Source organism: Manis javanica, chromosome 5, assembly GCF_040802235.1.
Source record: "Manis javanica isolate MJ-LG chromosome 5, MJ_LKY, whole genome shotgun sequence".
Taxonomy (NCBI): domain Eukaryota; kingdom Metazoa; phylum Chordata; class Mammalia; order Pholidota; family Manidae; genus Manis; species Manis javanica.
Genome location: NC_133160.1, coordinates 114,068,402 through 114,086,056, shown reverse-complemented (window position 1 = coordinate 114,086,056; position 17,655 = coordinate 114,068,402). Strand labels below are relative to the sequence as shown.

General features: G+C 37.9%; 1 protein-coding gene across 1 annotated transcript in view; it reads right to left on the bottom strand.

The window, feature by feature from the left end:
* Positions 1-17,655, bottom strand: part of BTC (betacellulin) — a 74,081-nt gene that overhangs the window by 15,773 nt on the left and 40,653 nt on the right. Inside the window, exon 4 of the mRNA XM_073238076.1 lies at positions 5,047-5,145. Within this exon, the coding sequence (XP_073094177.1) occupies positions 5,047-5,145 (99 nt within the window). The remainder of the gene's footprint in view (positions 1-5,046; positions 5,146-17,655) is intronic.

Below are 17,655 nucleotides of genomic sequence, written 5' to 3'. Positions count from 1 at the left end.
TTCAAAGTGCACCTAAAATGCTGGCTGCTTTTATCTAATATTCATCAAAATCACATTACCTGAGCATTGAACAACTGACATCTAATATTTCCTGCGTATCATGAGACCTGATGACAGAGGGCAGGGGAGAGCAAAATCTAACCTACCATTCCAGAGATGGTTATCAGGAAGGAAAAGTTAATCCTGTGACCAAAGAATTAGTCCCAAGTATTGTGTATCTCTGCTGAGAAGTGAACCATATGGTCTTGAAAATGTAACAGCCATGAAGAGTCTCCTGATACTGGGAGTAGTGGAAATTAATTAATCTTTTTTCCTCCCACCTTACTCTTTTCCAACCCACATGCCTAAAGCCAAAGCCTTCCTCTGGGAATGAGCCTGTCCCACAGAACTGCCCTGGAAAACCATATCCGTTAGTGGGCCATGTTGCAACACCATCTCATAAGTGGATGGGCACCACAGGTAATATATCTCAATCTCTTCATGGCATGCATAGTCCAAAGATTCTAAAGCCAATTAAGTAAGAAACCACAAGGGTCACTGCAGATCAGTGCATGACAAAATCTGATTCCAAGTGTTAGTAGAAGGGATCAAAAGTAAGAACTCTTTCTTTGATCATGTGGGCAGATAGACAAGAAGTAGTTGTCTTCCTTGGGCCATAAGGATAATGAGATGTGATGGATTCTCATGTGCCAAACAAAGTGGAAGAATACCACAGACATTCAAATGACTTAGTTTAAATATCGAATTTTCCCTAATTTGATGGATGCTTTGATAAAAAAGCATAGTTCCCTAGTCTTTCTTGTATATGATTCTTATTCTCAAGGACAAGCCAAAACAGGCTTTGGGAGGCCTTTGTGTTTACAGCTCTTCAGAACTGATATGTTAGGTCTATTTTTCATAAAGCCTTCACTGATGTATTCCAATAGTGCTCTTTACAAATCTATTTAATGATTTTGTAAATGGTAATATGAGCAGCTCTTCTGAAATCAATTCTAAAGGTAACATATGGTTATTATTACAATGCTCTTTTGTAATGCTCATTACAATGTTTATAACCGCATAATAACCCTAACCCCTTGGTTAGATACATAACTAAATCTCTCTCTAAAAGATCTAAATGGGGGTGTTAAATTTTGAGATAAAATTCCCACAGTGTTAACAAGGAGAGAGAGCAAGGCAAACAAATACCTACAAATCCACCTTCTCACATGGATAGACAGCTGACCTTAAACGAGGGAGACGCTAGAGCAGCCTACAGAGCAGAGCCTGAGGCTATAATATCCTAGGCCTTGGCTTCTGGGCATCTTCCCAAGAGGGGCTTCCTTGTTTTACAACCTCCTTAAGCCAAGAGGAGAGGAAGAAAGGTTTATATTTTTTAAGTTAATTTTTTTTCTTATCTTGCCAGCCATCTCCCCGAGACAGGGGAATGTAAATTCACAGTACCCTTGAAGAAGTGTAAACTTGGGAAATTTATTGTATAGGAGGATTCCCATTTGTCTTACATCCAATGCCATTTCCTACAGAAATGTGAAAGGGTCACTACTCCAGGAAAAGAAAAGCAGGTCTCACAGACTGTAGTCATTAACCCTCCTGGGCTGCTGGAATATGCTCATACAGGGGGCTAATCAGACCAGCTCCGCAAGTCTTTTAGCTAGGAGGGCTATGCCAACCACTGAAAGCTTACCAGAGTGGGCCTCCCCTGAGAGCTGCCTTTTCCATCCTACCCCTTTAAAAGAAGAAAAAGAATCCAGTGTTGAAGTGTGAGTTTATCTGCCTATATTAAAATTATTCCTAGCTGGGGCAGGCAAACGAAGAACAATGGACAGGAGAAAACTTGCATTTTCTTTGGTTTTCAAGAGCGTATGCTATGGAATTCTACGGGGATGATACCTCCTTCACTTCCTTTGCTGGTTGTTCCTCACTATCCCCAACCTCTAAATTTTCAATGCACTGGGACTCCCTGCTTTCTCATCTCTTCTCTCCACACTTCCTCCATGGGTGTTTCCTGGCTTTAAACACCTTTATGGTAACAATTCCCAAATTTATGTTTCCATCCTAGATCTCTTCCCTCAATGCCAAGTGTCCAGCTAACATCTCCACTTGGGTATCTAACTGGCATTTCAACTTAACACTTCCAAAATGGAACATCTGACTGTCCCCTTCAAATCTGGTCTTTCCTCATCTCAGTAAGTGGTATTTACAATCTTTCTGTTATTCAGGCCAAAAATCTTGGAGTCATCTTGACTTTTTTGTTGTATTCTATATCCAGTTCACCAGAAAATCCTATTGCTTGTATTCAAAATATATGCAGAATCATCCTTCCATCCCCACCACACTGGTCTAAACCCATCATCTCCAGGCTAGAATTAGTCTCCATGGCAACAACTTCTAACTCATCTCCCTGCTCTGCCTGAGCCCTCCTTCCCAACTGTCTAGTCTACACATAGAAACCAGAGTGATGCTATTAAAACTCACTCAGAATAAAAACTGACAGTCATATAATCCTTAGCAAGCCTCTTTGTGACACTACCTATAACCGCTCTTTCCCCAGTACCTTTCTGACCACATTTTAGACCATCTTGTTCATTGCTGTATCTTTGGTACCTAGAACAGGGCCTGCTGAATAGAAGGTGCTCTTTAGTACTGGAATGAATAAATGCCTCACTCAAGTTAGAAAATGGCAAACTCAAAATGGAATGTTTAGATATTGGGGCTATTTGAAAATAAAATCATAAAATTAGAAACAGGTATGACTCCAAAAGATTATCTAATTCACTTCTTCATTTTACAGGTTATAAATGGAGTCTTTGAAAGCTTAAGTGACTTGCCCAAGGTCACAACAGTAAGCTTAAGTGACTTGCCAGTCAACAGAAACAATCTGCCCTGTTTCACAGTAATTTCTTTTTCAAGAATATTTTGTCCTTATTTGGACTTTACTTTCAAGCAATTACTCTCCAGAATCTCCCTCATATATTCAGCATTTGGATCTTCCCACATGGTTCTAACAGTTTAGCATGGTGATTAACAACACACATTTTAGAGCCAGTCTCTCCAAATTCATGTCAGGCTACGCAGCTTACTGTGTGACCTTAAACAAACTAAAACTCTGCTGCAGAGGAAAGAAACAATCAACTGAAAATGCAACCTATAGCTGCTATGGAAAATGGTACGGATTTTCCTCAAAAAATTAAAAATAGAATTACAATATGACTCAGCAATCCCACTTCTGGATATTTATCCAAAAGAACTGAAATCAAGATCTCAAAGAGATAGTTGCACTGCCATGTTTATTGATGCATTATTCACAATGGCCAAGATGTAGTAACAACCTAAATTTCCATCAGCAATGAATGGATAAAGAAAATGTGGTATATAAAAACAATGGAATATTATTTAGCCTTACAAAAGGAAATCCAGTAATATGTAACAACATGGGTGGACCTTAAGGACACTATGCTAAGTGAAAAAGCCAGTCACAGAAGGACAAATATTACCTGATTCCACTTATATAAAGTATCTAAACAACCAAATCCATAGAAGAAGAGAGTAGAATCATGATTACAGGAGACTTCGTGCAGGCAGGGGGAAATGAGAAGTTGTTGTTCAAGAGGTATAAAGTTTCAGTTATGTGAGATGAGAACTGTCTAGAGACCTGCTGTACAACACCATACTTGTAGTTAACAATACTGTACTATATACTTAAAAATTTGTTGTAAGAGTAGATCTCATGATAAATTTTCTTGCAACAATAAAAAACATTAGAAAACACATTTAGGATGATGATGAGACAGATTCTGAATATGCCAATCATTAAATCATGGAATAATCTCCAAAGGAAATGTGAAAATGCCATCATTAAAGACATTTGAAATTCAACTGCAGAAAAACACACAAACACATAAAGTTGGCCTTGTTCTTCTCCCTACATGGGTGACAAGACCCACACAAGCATGACCTAAGACACCACTGGATTCCACAGCAATCTCTAGATCACCCATTAGCATGAGGAAAGAAAGAGGAACACTGGGCTGGAACTGATGACTCACAGCAGGATGACTTGCTCAGCATGTTCCTGGCTCAGTTACAACTTCCCTAGGGTGCTAGGAAAGGAGCACTTAGCAAGTCCCTACACCCCCAGCTTGGAAAAGTTTCCAGAGAATACAGGAGGCTCTTCTCCATTCCACCCTACTTTTAGAATTGGCCTGAGTCTTGTTCTGTTTTGTTTTAAATCAGAAACAATCCCTGTAGTAGACCAGACCATACAATCTATAAAGGATAGATAGAACCTAAGACCAGAAGTCAGCAAACTATGGCCCAAAGGCCAAATCTGGCCCACCACCTGTTTCTCTAAATAAGGGTTTACTGGAATGTATCCACAGCCACTCATTTGCATAATGTCTATGGCTGCTTTCACAGTACAATGGCAGAGTTGAATATTGCAACAAAGAGGGCATGGCCCATAAAACCTAAAATACTTATTACCTGATCCTTTACTAAGGCTGACCTCTGCCTTAGACTAATAACTTTGAGAATACTAATTCAAATATCCTCAAGGTAAAATATGTAAAAGTCATTGCCTTCTTCACCTATTTTAATTTATGGAATAGAAAAAGAATTTCATTTTAATAGAAATTGCCAACTTTCTATGAACCTAATCCATGATATCACACTCTGGAATCTGGAGCATATATCTGCAAGAACCTAAAATAGTATGATTAAGGGAAGCACTAAAATCAGAAATACCTGAGTGTGAATCCCACATTTGCTATTTCCTATCTGTGTAACCTCTGGCAAGTTACTTAATCTTTTTAGGCTTCACCTTGAAATATAGTAAAAAATATTATCCAACTTACTGAAGTCTTGCAAGGAGTGAATGAATTCCTGTATGTAAAGGACTAGGCAGAGTGCCTGGTACATTAGTATGTGCTCAAAAGACTACCTAGTTTTATATTATTATACTTTCAAAAATTAAACTTAGGAAGATCAGTCTTCCCAGATTGAATATGAAGCTGATAAAACACAGAAGTGTCGCTTGTTAAACATTACCTGCACAGTTTGCTCCAGGATCTCCACAGAGAAGGCCCTCATTTTCTGAACTTCTGGTTGAATTCTCATCTGCCACAACACAGTGGAGGATCACTAGACCTTCAAGTTCAAAACAGAACCAAAACAAACATGAAAAATTGAAACTTTCTTCAATGTGAAAAATTCTATAAAGGTCATGACCTGTTTGTGAAAATAACAAACTCATGGCTTCCATTTCCAAGACATTCTCCCACAGCAAGGTTGGGGCAGGTGGGAGGAGGGAAGGGGGTAGTTCACAGGCCAGCAAATCTCATTTTTTAAGCTCAGCACTAAATACATAGTTTTCAATCCAGCATCACTTAGATCTAACTATGCATCTTAAGTGGGGAGACTCAACCATAACCTGTGATAGAGACATCATAGAAGCAGAAAAACAGAGAGAGTTCTCAGACCCTGGATGAGTGTCCAAGGAGAATGGGTGATGACCCCTTGTGGCAACACGCTCTCTCCACTCCACACAGACCCAGTGTTCCTCAGTGGGCTTCCTTCAGGGGAAATGTAAACTAGATATTTAATTCATGGAAATTATTTTAAAATTTCGTATTTCTACAGCTAAGAATCTCAGTCTGAGAAGGGCAGGCATCATGGAAATGTATGGGAGAGGGAGGACCCTAGTTGTGTTGTGCTTAGAAGTTTAGAACACAACATGTAATCCTTGTATAGACCTGATTCAAACAAACCAGTGTAAAAAATCACTAATAAGCTAATTGAGCAATTTGACACTGACCAGACCTAGAGCAATAGTAAGAAATTGTTATAACTGATGAAACCATAAAAATGATATTGTGGTTTAGGTTAAAAAAACAGAATTCCTGTATCTTAGAGATATTTAAATACTTATTAATAAATTAACGTATCTAAGATTTACTTTAAAATAATCCAAGAAGGGAAACACATCCCATGCTCATGGATAGGAAGAATTAACATTGTCAAAATGGCCATCCTGTCTAAAGCAATCTACAGATTCAATGCAATCCCTATCAAAATACCAACAGCATTCTTCAATGAACTAGAGCAAATAGTTCTAAAATTCATATGGAACCACAAAAGACCCGAAATTGACAAAGCAATCCTGAGAAGGAAGAATAAAGTGGGGGGGAGGGAATTACGCTCCCCAACTTCAAGCTCTACTACAAATCCACAGTAATCAAGACAATTTGGTACTGGCACAAGAATAGACCCATAGACCAATGGAATAGATGAGAGAACCTAGATATAAACCCAAGCATATATGGTCAATTAATATACGATAAAGGAACCATGGACATACAATGGGGAAATGACAGCCTCTTCAACAACTGGTGTTGGCAAAACTGGACAGCTACATGCAAGAGAATGAAACTGGATTATTGTCTAACCCCATACACAAAAGTAAACTCAAAATGGTTCCAAGACCTGAATGTAAGTCATGAAACCATAAAACTCCTGGAAGAAAACATAAGCAAAAACCCCTCAAATGTAAACATGAGCAACATTTTCCTGAATGCATCTCCTTGGGCAAGGGAAACAAAAGCAAAAATGAACAAATGGGACTACATCATGCTAAAAAACTTCTGTACAGCAAAGGACAACATCAACAGAACAAAAGTCATCCTACAGTATGGGAGAATATATTTGTAAATAACATATCAGACAAGGGGTTAACATCCAAAATATATAAAGAACTCACATGCCTCAACACCCAAAAAAGCAAATAATGCAATTAATAAATGGGCGGAGGATATGAACAGACACTTCTCCAAAGAAGAAATTCAGATGGCCAACAGGCACATGAAAAGATGCTGCACATTGCTAATTATCAGGGAAACGCAAATTAAAACCAAAATGAGATATCACCTCACACCAGCTAGGATGGCCAACATAGAAAAGAATAGGAGCAACAAATGCTGGAGAGGATGCAGAGAAAGGAGAACCCTCCTACACTGCTGGTGGGAATGTAAAATAGTTCAACCATTGTGGAAAGCAGTATGAAGGTTCCTCAAAATACTAAAAATAGAAATACCATTTGACCCAGGAATTCCACTCCTAGGAATTTACCCTAAGAATGCAGGAGCCCAGATTCAAAAAGACATATGCACTCCTATGTTTATCACAGCACTATTTACAATAGCCAAGAAAGGGAAGCAACCTAAGTGTCCATCAGTAGATGAATGGATAAAGAAGATGTGGTACATATACACAATGGAATATTATTCAGCCATAAGAAGAAAACAAATCCTACCATTTGCAATAACATGGATGGAGCTAGAGGGTATTATGCTCAGTGAAATAAGCCAGGCAGAGAAAGACAAGTACCAAATGATTTCACTCATATGTGGAGTATAAGAACAAAGAAAAACTGAAGGAACAAAACAGCATCAGACTCACAGAACCCAAGAATGGAGTAACAGTTGCCAAAGGAAAAGGGACTGAAGAGGGTGGGTGGGAAGGGAGGGATAAGGGGAACAGGGGCATTACGATTAGCACACATAATGTAGCAGGGGGGCATGGGGAAGGCAGTATAGCACAGAGCAATTAGTGACTCTATAGCATCTTACTATGCTGATGGACAGTGACTGTAATGGGGTATGAGGTAGGGACTTGATAATGAGGGGGGTCTACTAACCACAGTGTTGCTCATGTGACTGTATATTAATGATACCAAAAAATAATAATAATAATAATAATCCAAGAAGGGAAGAGGGGTGCAAGGTAGTGAGGCAAAGGTATAGATGAAACAAGATTGGCCACATATTGTAATTGTTGAAGCATGCAGGGGGTTATACCAAGGTTCAATATGCTGTTCTCACTGCTTTTATATATATTTGAAATGCCTGTAAGAAGTTGGAGAAGGGGAGGGGAGCCCAGCAGAAGACATTTAGGGAGAGAGAAAATGGTTTGGGAGTTAGCTGGTCTTGCATTCATGACCTGTTTTGCCACTTCGCAGCCATTGCACTTTGGCAAGCTTCTCAGTTTCCTCATTGGCAAAGTGGAAATGATTATCTCTTCTGCAAAGCATTGTTGTGAGGATTCAACCGGGTATGTATGCAAAGCACTTAGTACAATCCTGGCATGTAACCAATGCTCAATTAAACTACTCAGCATTATGTAACTGGCAGAAATAGAATAACTTGCCCACTGGTTGTATTGAAATTTAAACATCTAGCCAATAGTTTCTAACCTACACAAATTCTGTATTTCAATTTAGTTCAATAAACATCCATGAGCATCCAGAAGTGGATAGACATGCTCTACCCTCAAACTGCTCCAAAGCTTCTAAGGCAGGTAACCAGTCAACCAATTAACCATAACACAAAGCAACAGTATTGTATCAGAGAACAATAGTATCTAGCAAGTTCAAAGGCCAGAAGAGTTTTCACAAAGACCCTTTCAAAAAAGAGACTCTTTTCTACCAAATTGGAAAAGATTCTTTTAAAGAAGAAAAAAGAGGTGGTATCTAGCATTGCAAGAGAAATAGAAGCTGAAATCCACTTGTGATGGATAAATCTGTGCTGCTTTTCTGAAGGACAATTTAGTACTATATGCAGTAAAAGGGAAAAAGGAAAAAAATGTACAAGTGTTTGAATCCATAAATCTTTAAATCCCTAGGATTTCATTTCTAGTAATTCTTGCTAAGGAAAAAAATTCAAGATATATAAGATGATTTAGCTACAAAAAGTCTGCATGACATGGGGTATAAAATATTAGAAACTGCCTAAATATCTAACAATGGAGAACCGATTAAATATGTGGAACCATTTTCATGCAATAAAATGCTATTTAGCCATGAAAAAAATTTTTCAAACATTAATAGAACATTTCAACATATTCTAAATAAGAGAAGTGAGCTATAGACAAGTGATGTAATGTGATGATCTGTGTGTCTGCACATATGTGTGTGACAAGTGTAAAAAATATCCACATGGATAGAAAAGTCAGAAAGGGGGGTAAGCAGAGTTGCTCACAATGGTTAGAAGACGTTTACCATAATCTTCCTTATTTGCACTTTTTAATTTTTGTACTAGATATTTTCTTTGTTGCAACAAGAAAAAAAGGAGCAACTCTCAAATAAAAATTTAAAAAAATAAAAAAACCAATGCAATTTGGCCACCAAATTTCTAGACTTTTTCAGATCTTTCATCCCAATACCTGGCCCCAACCTTTTACACCTAGAATAAACCAGAAACAAACAGTCATTTAGGGCTTCTGAAGCACAAGAATTGTGTATAACTCATCTTTATAATCCTCATATCTAATACAGAACACAATGGATATCCAACATACGTTGAAAGAATAAATAAATAAATCTATAAACAAACAAAACAACCTTTAAATTAAAAAATCCCAGTATCAATTGCTAGTGGAAGATTTCAGTCAGTTTCTTTATTATTATAAAACCATTTCAATCCATGGGCTTTCCTCATGGGCAGAATCAGCAGGCCTTAATTCTGGAATTAACCTGTTCTAATGATGGGAATTAAAAACTACTATATGTCACAGTGATTAAACATCTGTACAGTGAGGATGAGAATAGCTTCTTTTCAAGGTTGTTGTAAAAATTAAGCAATGTAAGAAAAGGCAGATGGTTTGGTGTATAGTACATGATTTTAAGTCTACTCGCCCTCCTTCTCACTGTCACTTGTGATCTAACCCACCATTCTCCACTGCTTCCCAACAGAGGAAGTCCTCATTCTACTGAAACCCTCCCCAAGCCTCCAAACATTCTGGCAGGTTGGGGGCCTGTGCCCAGAATCTCTTCTGCTAAAGCTCACTCCACATGCCGGGATCAGCTGGCCAAGAGATGCCCCTGGAGAGGACCCTAGGTGGGGGCATCCTCACGCAAACCAGAAACCAAACACACGGTGCACTGCCCCTCTACTGCCCACTCACAATCTGCAGGATAAGCTGGTGGCCATGAACCAAATCCAGCCTGAAGAACTGTTTTCTTGGTCTGCAGAGTTTTCAAATCTGAATCTGCATAGTTTTCAAATGTGAACAAGACAGTTCACATTAAACCTAGATTTTTCTGCTTCCATTGAAAACATGGAAGCTCTGACAACATAGGTCTAAAGCACCTTCATGGCAACAACTAGCTAAGTAGCAGGCAACCCCTTTAAATGCCACAGACCCCATCATGCTTGGGATCCTCATTCATTTTAACTGCCTAGACCCTGACAGGCACTTGAGCTTGTGATCTGTATGAAGTGACTCGGAAATCAGAGAAATGCCCACAAAAGTATCTATTCAATACTAAAAGCTGCTTCACGGAGTAAGTACACCCCTGTTCTATCCATAATTCAACAAATATTGATTAAGCACTGTGTGCTTGGCAGTGTGCAAAATGCTGAAGGTTCCAAGATAACAGATGTTATCACTAACCTAAAGGAGCTCACGTTCTGTCAAGGAAGATGGACCCACAAATCTTTAAGGTATACTGTAGTGAACACAGCAGTGGTGGTAACACAAGAGTAACACAGGATGGAGAATCAACTCTGCCTAGCAGCAAGACTTCATAGGGAAGGTGAGGATTATGGTGAGTTTTCAATGAGGAATAAATTATTTTTAAAGTACCAATTAACAACTTCTAGAAAAAAAAATTGTGTAAGAAGGCTAACATAATCAGTATATTATTTGTTTCACTGTTGGACAATATTTATATGGTAACAATAATATAAATTCTGATAATTTAACAAAAAATTGGCATAAAATCAGGGCCAGTAATTAGCTCACATATACCATTTGGGGAAACTGGCTGTGGTTGAATCAGTACCTGTAGGTGCCAGTTGTTAAGTCTCTTGAGTATGACGCCTACAGTAACTATGCTGGAATTATGAAAGAAACTCAATGTAGTCTAAACTTGAAAGTCAAGAAGTAGCATTACAAGCAAATTATTTTGCAAGATGGAGATGAATACAGAAGAAACACCTAAGAGTCAAATGTAGTCCCATCTCGGGAGACAGAGAGGCAGGAGGGCATGGTGCAAAGATCTGCTATTTGTTGTTATAAACCTTTAGTAGTATCTGTTTCTTTAAAAATCTACATATATTTATTACATTATTAAAATAAAATTAATTTTTAAGAAAAGGATAAATATACTTTAATTAACCAGGGCATGCTGAACAAAAGAGACAACTTGTAAGAAGACATGGCATGACTAGCCCTTGCATGGCTTGTCTGGAGGGTGGGTGAGGGTTATGAGGGAAGACAAGGCAGAGGGCAAGCAGGTAACAGATGGCCCGAAAGCCACCTTATTTGGATTCTGGTATGTGGCTAAAACGGGGCCACTGAAAAGTTTTAAGTGAGAAACAACATAATCAACTTTCTTTTCAGTTTGAAAAGGTTACTTTAATACCAGTACAGCTGATGCAGACACACTTAAACCAAGGTGTGGCACTGGGTATGGAGAAGAAATGAGTATGAGAGATATTCACAAAGTAAAGTAGAAAAGACTTGGTGACTGGTAAGGTAGGGTGGGAAGTGAGGAAAAAAGAATCTAGGAAGACTCCAGAGTTTGTAGCTTTATTGACTGATGGGATTGCAGTACCAATCACGGATGTAAGGAATACAAGAAGACAAAACAGGTTGAGGATTGCTGTAGACTTAATTTTTCATTGAAATCTAATCCCTAGTGTGGTGGTGATAGGAGGTGGGGCCTTTGGGAGGTGCTTAGGTCATGAAGGAGGAGCCCTATGAACAGGATCAGTGCCCTTATAAGAGACACCGACCCCAACCCCACCCAGGTCCCAAGAACCTCTTTGTCTCTTCTGCCCTGTGAGCATGCAGAGAAAAGATAGCTCTCTATGAATGACGATGCAGGCTTCATCAGACACTGAGTCTGCTGACACTGTCATTGTGGAATTACCAACCTCCAGAACTGTAAGAAATTAATGTTTGTTGTTTACAAGCCACAAGTCTGTGATATTTTCATATAGTAACCCAAAGTGACTAAGACAGATGTAGAAAAAGAAATTCAGCTTTGGACACTCTGAATTTGAGGTGACAGTGAAGGTGAGTGAGGTGTGAGGAGGAAGAGTAAGGTGACATTACTATCTGGAGATAGTAAATGGATATAAGATCTGGAACTCTAGAGGGAAGTCAAAGCTACAGGTTCTATATTTGGGAGTCATGGAAAATAAATTGATATTTCATGCCATGGGAGTAAGTCTCCCCAAAAAAAGAAAGCCATGAGAAGAGAAAGCTCATTAAGGACAGAACCCTGAAGAATACCAACATGACAGAGGGACAGGAAGAGAAAGGTGCTCAAGGGACTGGGAAGAACAGCCACAGACACAAGGAAAGAGAGTTTTTCTGTTACAATTTAATCAAGAATATAAAAAATTGATGGGGAATCAAAGATAAGAATTGAAACATATGCACTGGATTTGCAACCAAAAAGCATTAGTAATATCTGGCTAGAGAAATATTAGTGTTATGAAGAGAAAGCAAATAATTGCATATTACTCTTCAAAGACATTGTACTGAGAAAGGGAGGGATAAAATTAGTTAAAATGCACAGAAAAAAAGAGAACTGTATTTGGTTTTGTTTTTGATGTGAGAGAATATGGACAGGAAGAAGCCAAATGTAGAGGAGAGGCAAAAGGTGAATTCCCAATAAAGGCAGAAAACATTGGAAGTTTAGCCCAAAAGGCAGGGCCTCTTCTGCAACGTATAATTCTTTGCAAAGTTAGCAATTCTGACAAATACAAGTTTATTTTGAATGGATGAAAGTCCTTAGAAAATAAGAGCTTAAAGGTATTTTATGTCCTACACACCTCACCTCATTATTCAAGGAAATACAAGTTCTAGTTTAAAATGAATGTAAAACATAGAATCCAAGAAGGGACTAGCAGTTACCAAAGACAAAGGGGGTGAGGAGGGTAGGTGTAGAGGAAGGGGAAAAAAATATCATGGAAATAATAATAATAAATTATAAAGGTTTTTCAAAAAAATGAATGTGAAACATCCAATGTGTTTCTCACAATCAAAAATGTCTCCAGACATGGCCAAATGTCCCCAGGAAGAAAACTGCCCTGGCTGAAAACCACTGCAATTCTCTCCAACCTGTTTTAATATTTTTTATCCAAAATACAGTTTTCATTTTTGAATCTAGTGCTTTAATATAAATCAAACTGCACAGCCTCAAAAGCTCAAAGTTTTACTTCTTAAAAAATTTCTTAGGGAATGTACTATTATCTTGGGGGAAGATCATCAGACTCAGTCATTAATTCACTATGTGACCTTGAGCTAATTCACAAATCATCCAGACCTTTTTTCCTCAAGAAAAATTAGAATCATAGGTTCCCTGCCCATCCCATAACCTAGCTCATGAAAATCAAATGGAATAATATAGTAGATGATTTGTAAAGGAACATACATTATTAAAATAATCATTATCTTTATCAGAGAAAATATGGATTGTATTTTAGAGGAAATCAAAGAAAATAATCTACTGAGATGTGGAAAACATAGTAAGATTTTCATTCAAAAGAGCCACAAGTTACATTAAAGTTCAGAATTAATAAGAACCTTAGCAATACTAAAATCTCCTACCAAGCAACTCTCAACTCCCCTAAAATCATCTGCTGGGAGAGTACATCAAGCCCATCTTCAAAATTCCAGTACACAGCCTTCCCTTTCCTCCGAGGCATCTCATTTCAATGAGACCAATAATTCATTCTTTCAATCACAATAATTCATTCATGCAAAAAAAGTATTAATCACCTATTTCCAAGCTCTACAAATGCTTCTTTATGTTAAGCTGTTTTTGCCTTCCTGGAATTTTACTCCACTCATTGGATTCATCTAGAACAAGTCTATCCTGTTTTCCATGACACACTCTCATATATCTGAAGCCAGATATCAAGTCTTCCTGCAAGGATTTCTCTCTTCAGGCTAATCATCTTGGTTCCTTCAACCACATTGCACCTGACATCATCAAGACCTTCATAAACCTTGTTGTCATTCCCAAAATCCAAGGTTAAAATGAAGTGCCATTTCAGGTGGTCTGGCAAAGACAGAATTAAGTGGGGCACACATTTAACAGGCACATGTAGAAGTTAGGATGTCTAAGATGTCCTAAATCATCAGGATACAGATAAATGGGGATTTCGTGATAATGTTCTATTTCTGGTAATGCAACCCCATAGCATATCAGCTCATTTGGGCTGTCCCATTAAATACTGGAGTTTTATTCTGCTTAAAATGGAGCCCCTAAATCTCTTGTACTGCTGGGAAGCAGTATATTGGTGGGTTTGTGTTTTCTTTCATCATTCTTTTTGTTTCATTTTTATTTTTCATCTAAAAAAATGATTTTACATTTGTCTCTTTTAAATGTTATTGTGTTGGATTTCACCTATCATTTCAAATATTTCACAATATTTTTTTTCTTATTCTTTCATTCAACCTATTATCCATACCTCCCTGCTTCACATGACCTGCAGAATTTCTCAGGTGCATTAAAATAATAAAAAAAAATAATGTTAGATTGGCTGTATTTGCTAAGTGACTGGAAACTGAATACCTATTTCTTGGGTTAGTTTTTACATAGCAATTCTACTAAAAGTTAAAGACAAAAAGGAAAAGAAACCCAATTCTACTTCAGTGAGTCAAAGCTCCATTCACTTTTATGCAGTTTGAGATGCGCAAACTAAAAATTACAGAATGTATTAAAAGTATACTCCTTGTCAGCCAGCATGGAGAATGAAGTCACTGAGACTAATACAAGCAACTCAGAGAGACACAGCCTGACAAGGAGTATGACCTGCTGCCACAACGTTACTGCTAATGCTGAGGCAAGCTGTACACCAGCTGGGTCAACTATTTAAAAAGATCAAATGCAACCAACCTAAATGGTCATGTATGTTGAATTTGCCTCATCTCTGAGCAGAATTTTCCATTTTTTGAGCCAAGTACATTTTACATTTTAAAAATAAATCTAACATTATCACAAAATGCCCATTCATCTATATCCTGATGATTTAGGACATCTTCTTAGGTATCCTAACTTTAACTGTGCCTATGAAATCCAAAATGATTTCCTATGACATCATATCAATCATATTTTAGGAGTTGAACCACACTCCATGTCCCATTAGAAAATCCAAGCATAAATCAAAGGAGACATTACAATCTATGAACATAAGCAGAAATTGTAAGACTATTATTACACAGTCAAATCCCTGAAATTTCATTTATAGTAGAGGGAAGCAGTACAGATTAATGGAAATAGGATAGGTTTGGAGTCAAACAGAACTGGATTTGAATCCTGGGTGTGCCTCTTTTTGTAATCACTAGCTTTGTGATTATGAATCAGTTACTCAGTATTGAACCTCAGGGTCCCCATCTATAAACTGAGGTTCATAATATGTAACTTATGTGGTGAAGATCTGGCTATGTGCTTATAGGAAGGGACAAAATAAAATCTGAACTATAAACCTTAGCAATGCCTAGCACAGGGTAGGAACTCAACAAAATAGCAGCTATAAAAGACCTGAGGTTAAAAAAAAATTCTACTGACTCCAGTAAAACAGTAAATTCTCAATGTCATAAGTGGATATTGACAAATTTCTACATTTATGGTGTGATTTGACTTGTGTGTAAAACATGTTTTTGAAATTAATTACAGAAGATAAAGACACATATACTTACTACATTTCAACAATATGCTTATGTGCATATGCGTAAGCACACTTAGACAAAACTATGTGTTGGTCTTTCTACATGCTATTTCTTTCCAGTGTGTTTTAAATATATTTATTTCCTTTGAAATGGATGTGCCTCAGCTGATTAAAGGAATACGGTGTCTGCTACATGTACGGTTCTTTTTATACTCCTTCTGCCACTTCTCCTTCTACACTTCTGCCAGTGACTCAGCGTACTGTTCATGTCAGACAGGATTACTGATTCAGCTGGTTGGGTAAGTGTTTCACTGATACAAATATAGCAGATAATGTCATATCTTAGATGATACTGTCTAACAACCAAGTGGATTATAAATCCTACCTCTAACTTTGGAAAAATTATGTTAATAAAGTTTTTAAAGTTTAAATCAACATTCAGAGTAAAAACTATAAGCAGCTGGGAAATTTTTCCATTGTATCTTTATTGTCATAAAGAAAAACAGAATCTTCAGTAGTCACACACAGAGCTTTTTCCAAGTCCAAAAAGAAATCACATCTACCATAGAGATGAAAAAATATCAGAGGGTGGAAATGATGTTCATCATCATCATTGTGGGCTTGTGGTTGGCTGAGACAAAAACTGTGAAATAGATGAAGTTTGACACTGGTGATCTCCATATTTTTTTGTTAACTCCTTTTCCATCCTTTTTGCTGTTTTTTGCCCTTCTATAAGCCAGCATAGTCATACTGTCTTAACATTCCCCCAAACAGAACATAATTCTTTAATATATTTCCCTTTCTAAATGTATTTGCTTTCAAAGCAGACTTGCAAGGAAAGAAATTGCTTAACTCTAAAGAAATACTCTAGAATCAAGTACCTCAACCTGGGTCTTCTAGAAAGCAGAGCCTGAGATGCAGACTAAGGGGTTCGCACTTTACTTGGGAGGTACAAGCTCTGAACTGTGAAAATAGGAAAAAAGGAAATGAAGCAAAGAAGACAAAGCAATGCAATCTGTGGACCCATCACCAGGCACAGCATCAAAGAGCACCACAAGGACACACTGACATTTGACGACATGTTCACTCATACATGGGCTATGTAATGGGCCCCAAAAGGAACTGTGTCTTGAAGTAGTCCATGGAAGAAAGAGTGAAGGAGGACTTTATGTGTCCCAATCACTTTCATCAGCCCTTTCCTGGGACAAAATTCCCCCCACTGAGTGCTACCTCCCTCAATTTCTGGCCCCTTGATGAGTGAGAGGACAGAACTCATGCCCTGGGACATTGTGTTGTACCAAAGTCCAAAAAGAAGAGCAACCTGGAATGGCAGAGGAGCCAAACGAGACAGAGGGGGTAGCTGAAGAGCTTTGAAGAGTGTACCATGTTTGTGTCCCAGTACAGTGGGGGCTTTGGGCATCAGGGCATCAAGGAGAGCCATATTCCAGGACAAGGGGGGATTTCTCCAAGCTCTTTTAAATGACACCATCTGGAGAACTGCCTGTTCTATAAAATCGAAAGACAGGCTTCTGGATTTTCAGGGCTGGGAAGGGGAGCAGAGACAGGGCAGCGAAAAAATTAGAGGGTCTTCCTTCACAAATAATTTATGTCCATTCAAAACTAGGAAGGTAAAATAACTACTTCTTTCTCCAATGTAAAAACTCTATTCCAAACCATAGAAATGGTATCTTTGTGTTTCAAAAAGGCTAAGAATAATGGATAACACTTTTCTTAACTCAATTCTATTTTTAAAGCCCAAAGAGAGAAGTAATTTGACGACCTGTCACACATGTACTAGCTCATATATCTGAAAACTGTGAACACCGCAATAAAGCCTTTGCCAGTAAATCAACCTCTTTTTTTTCCATAACCATTATTAAATCTGTGGCAACAATGAGTAAATTGAATGAGAACCCTATCATAACCTAGAGCTAGTTTCCTAGAAATCAACAGTTGTCAAAACTTGACTTTCTGA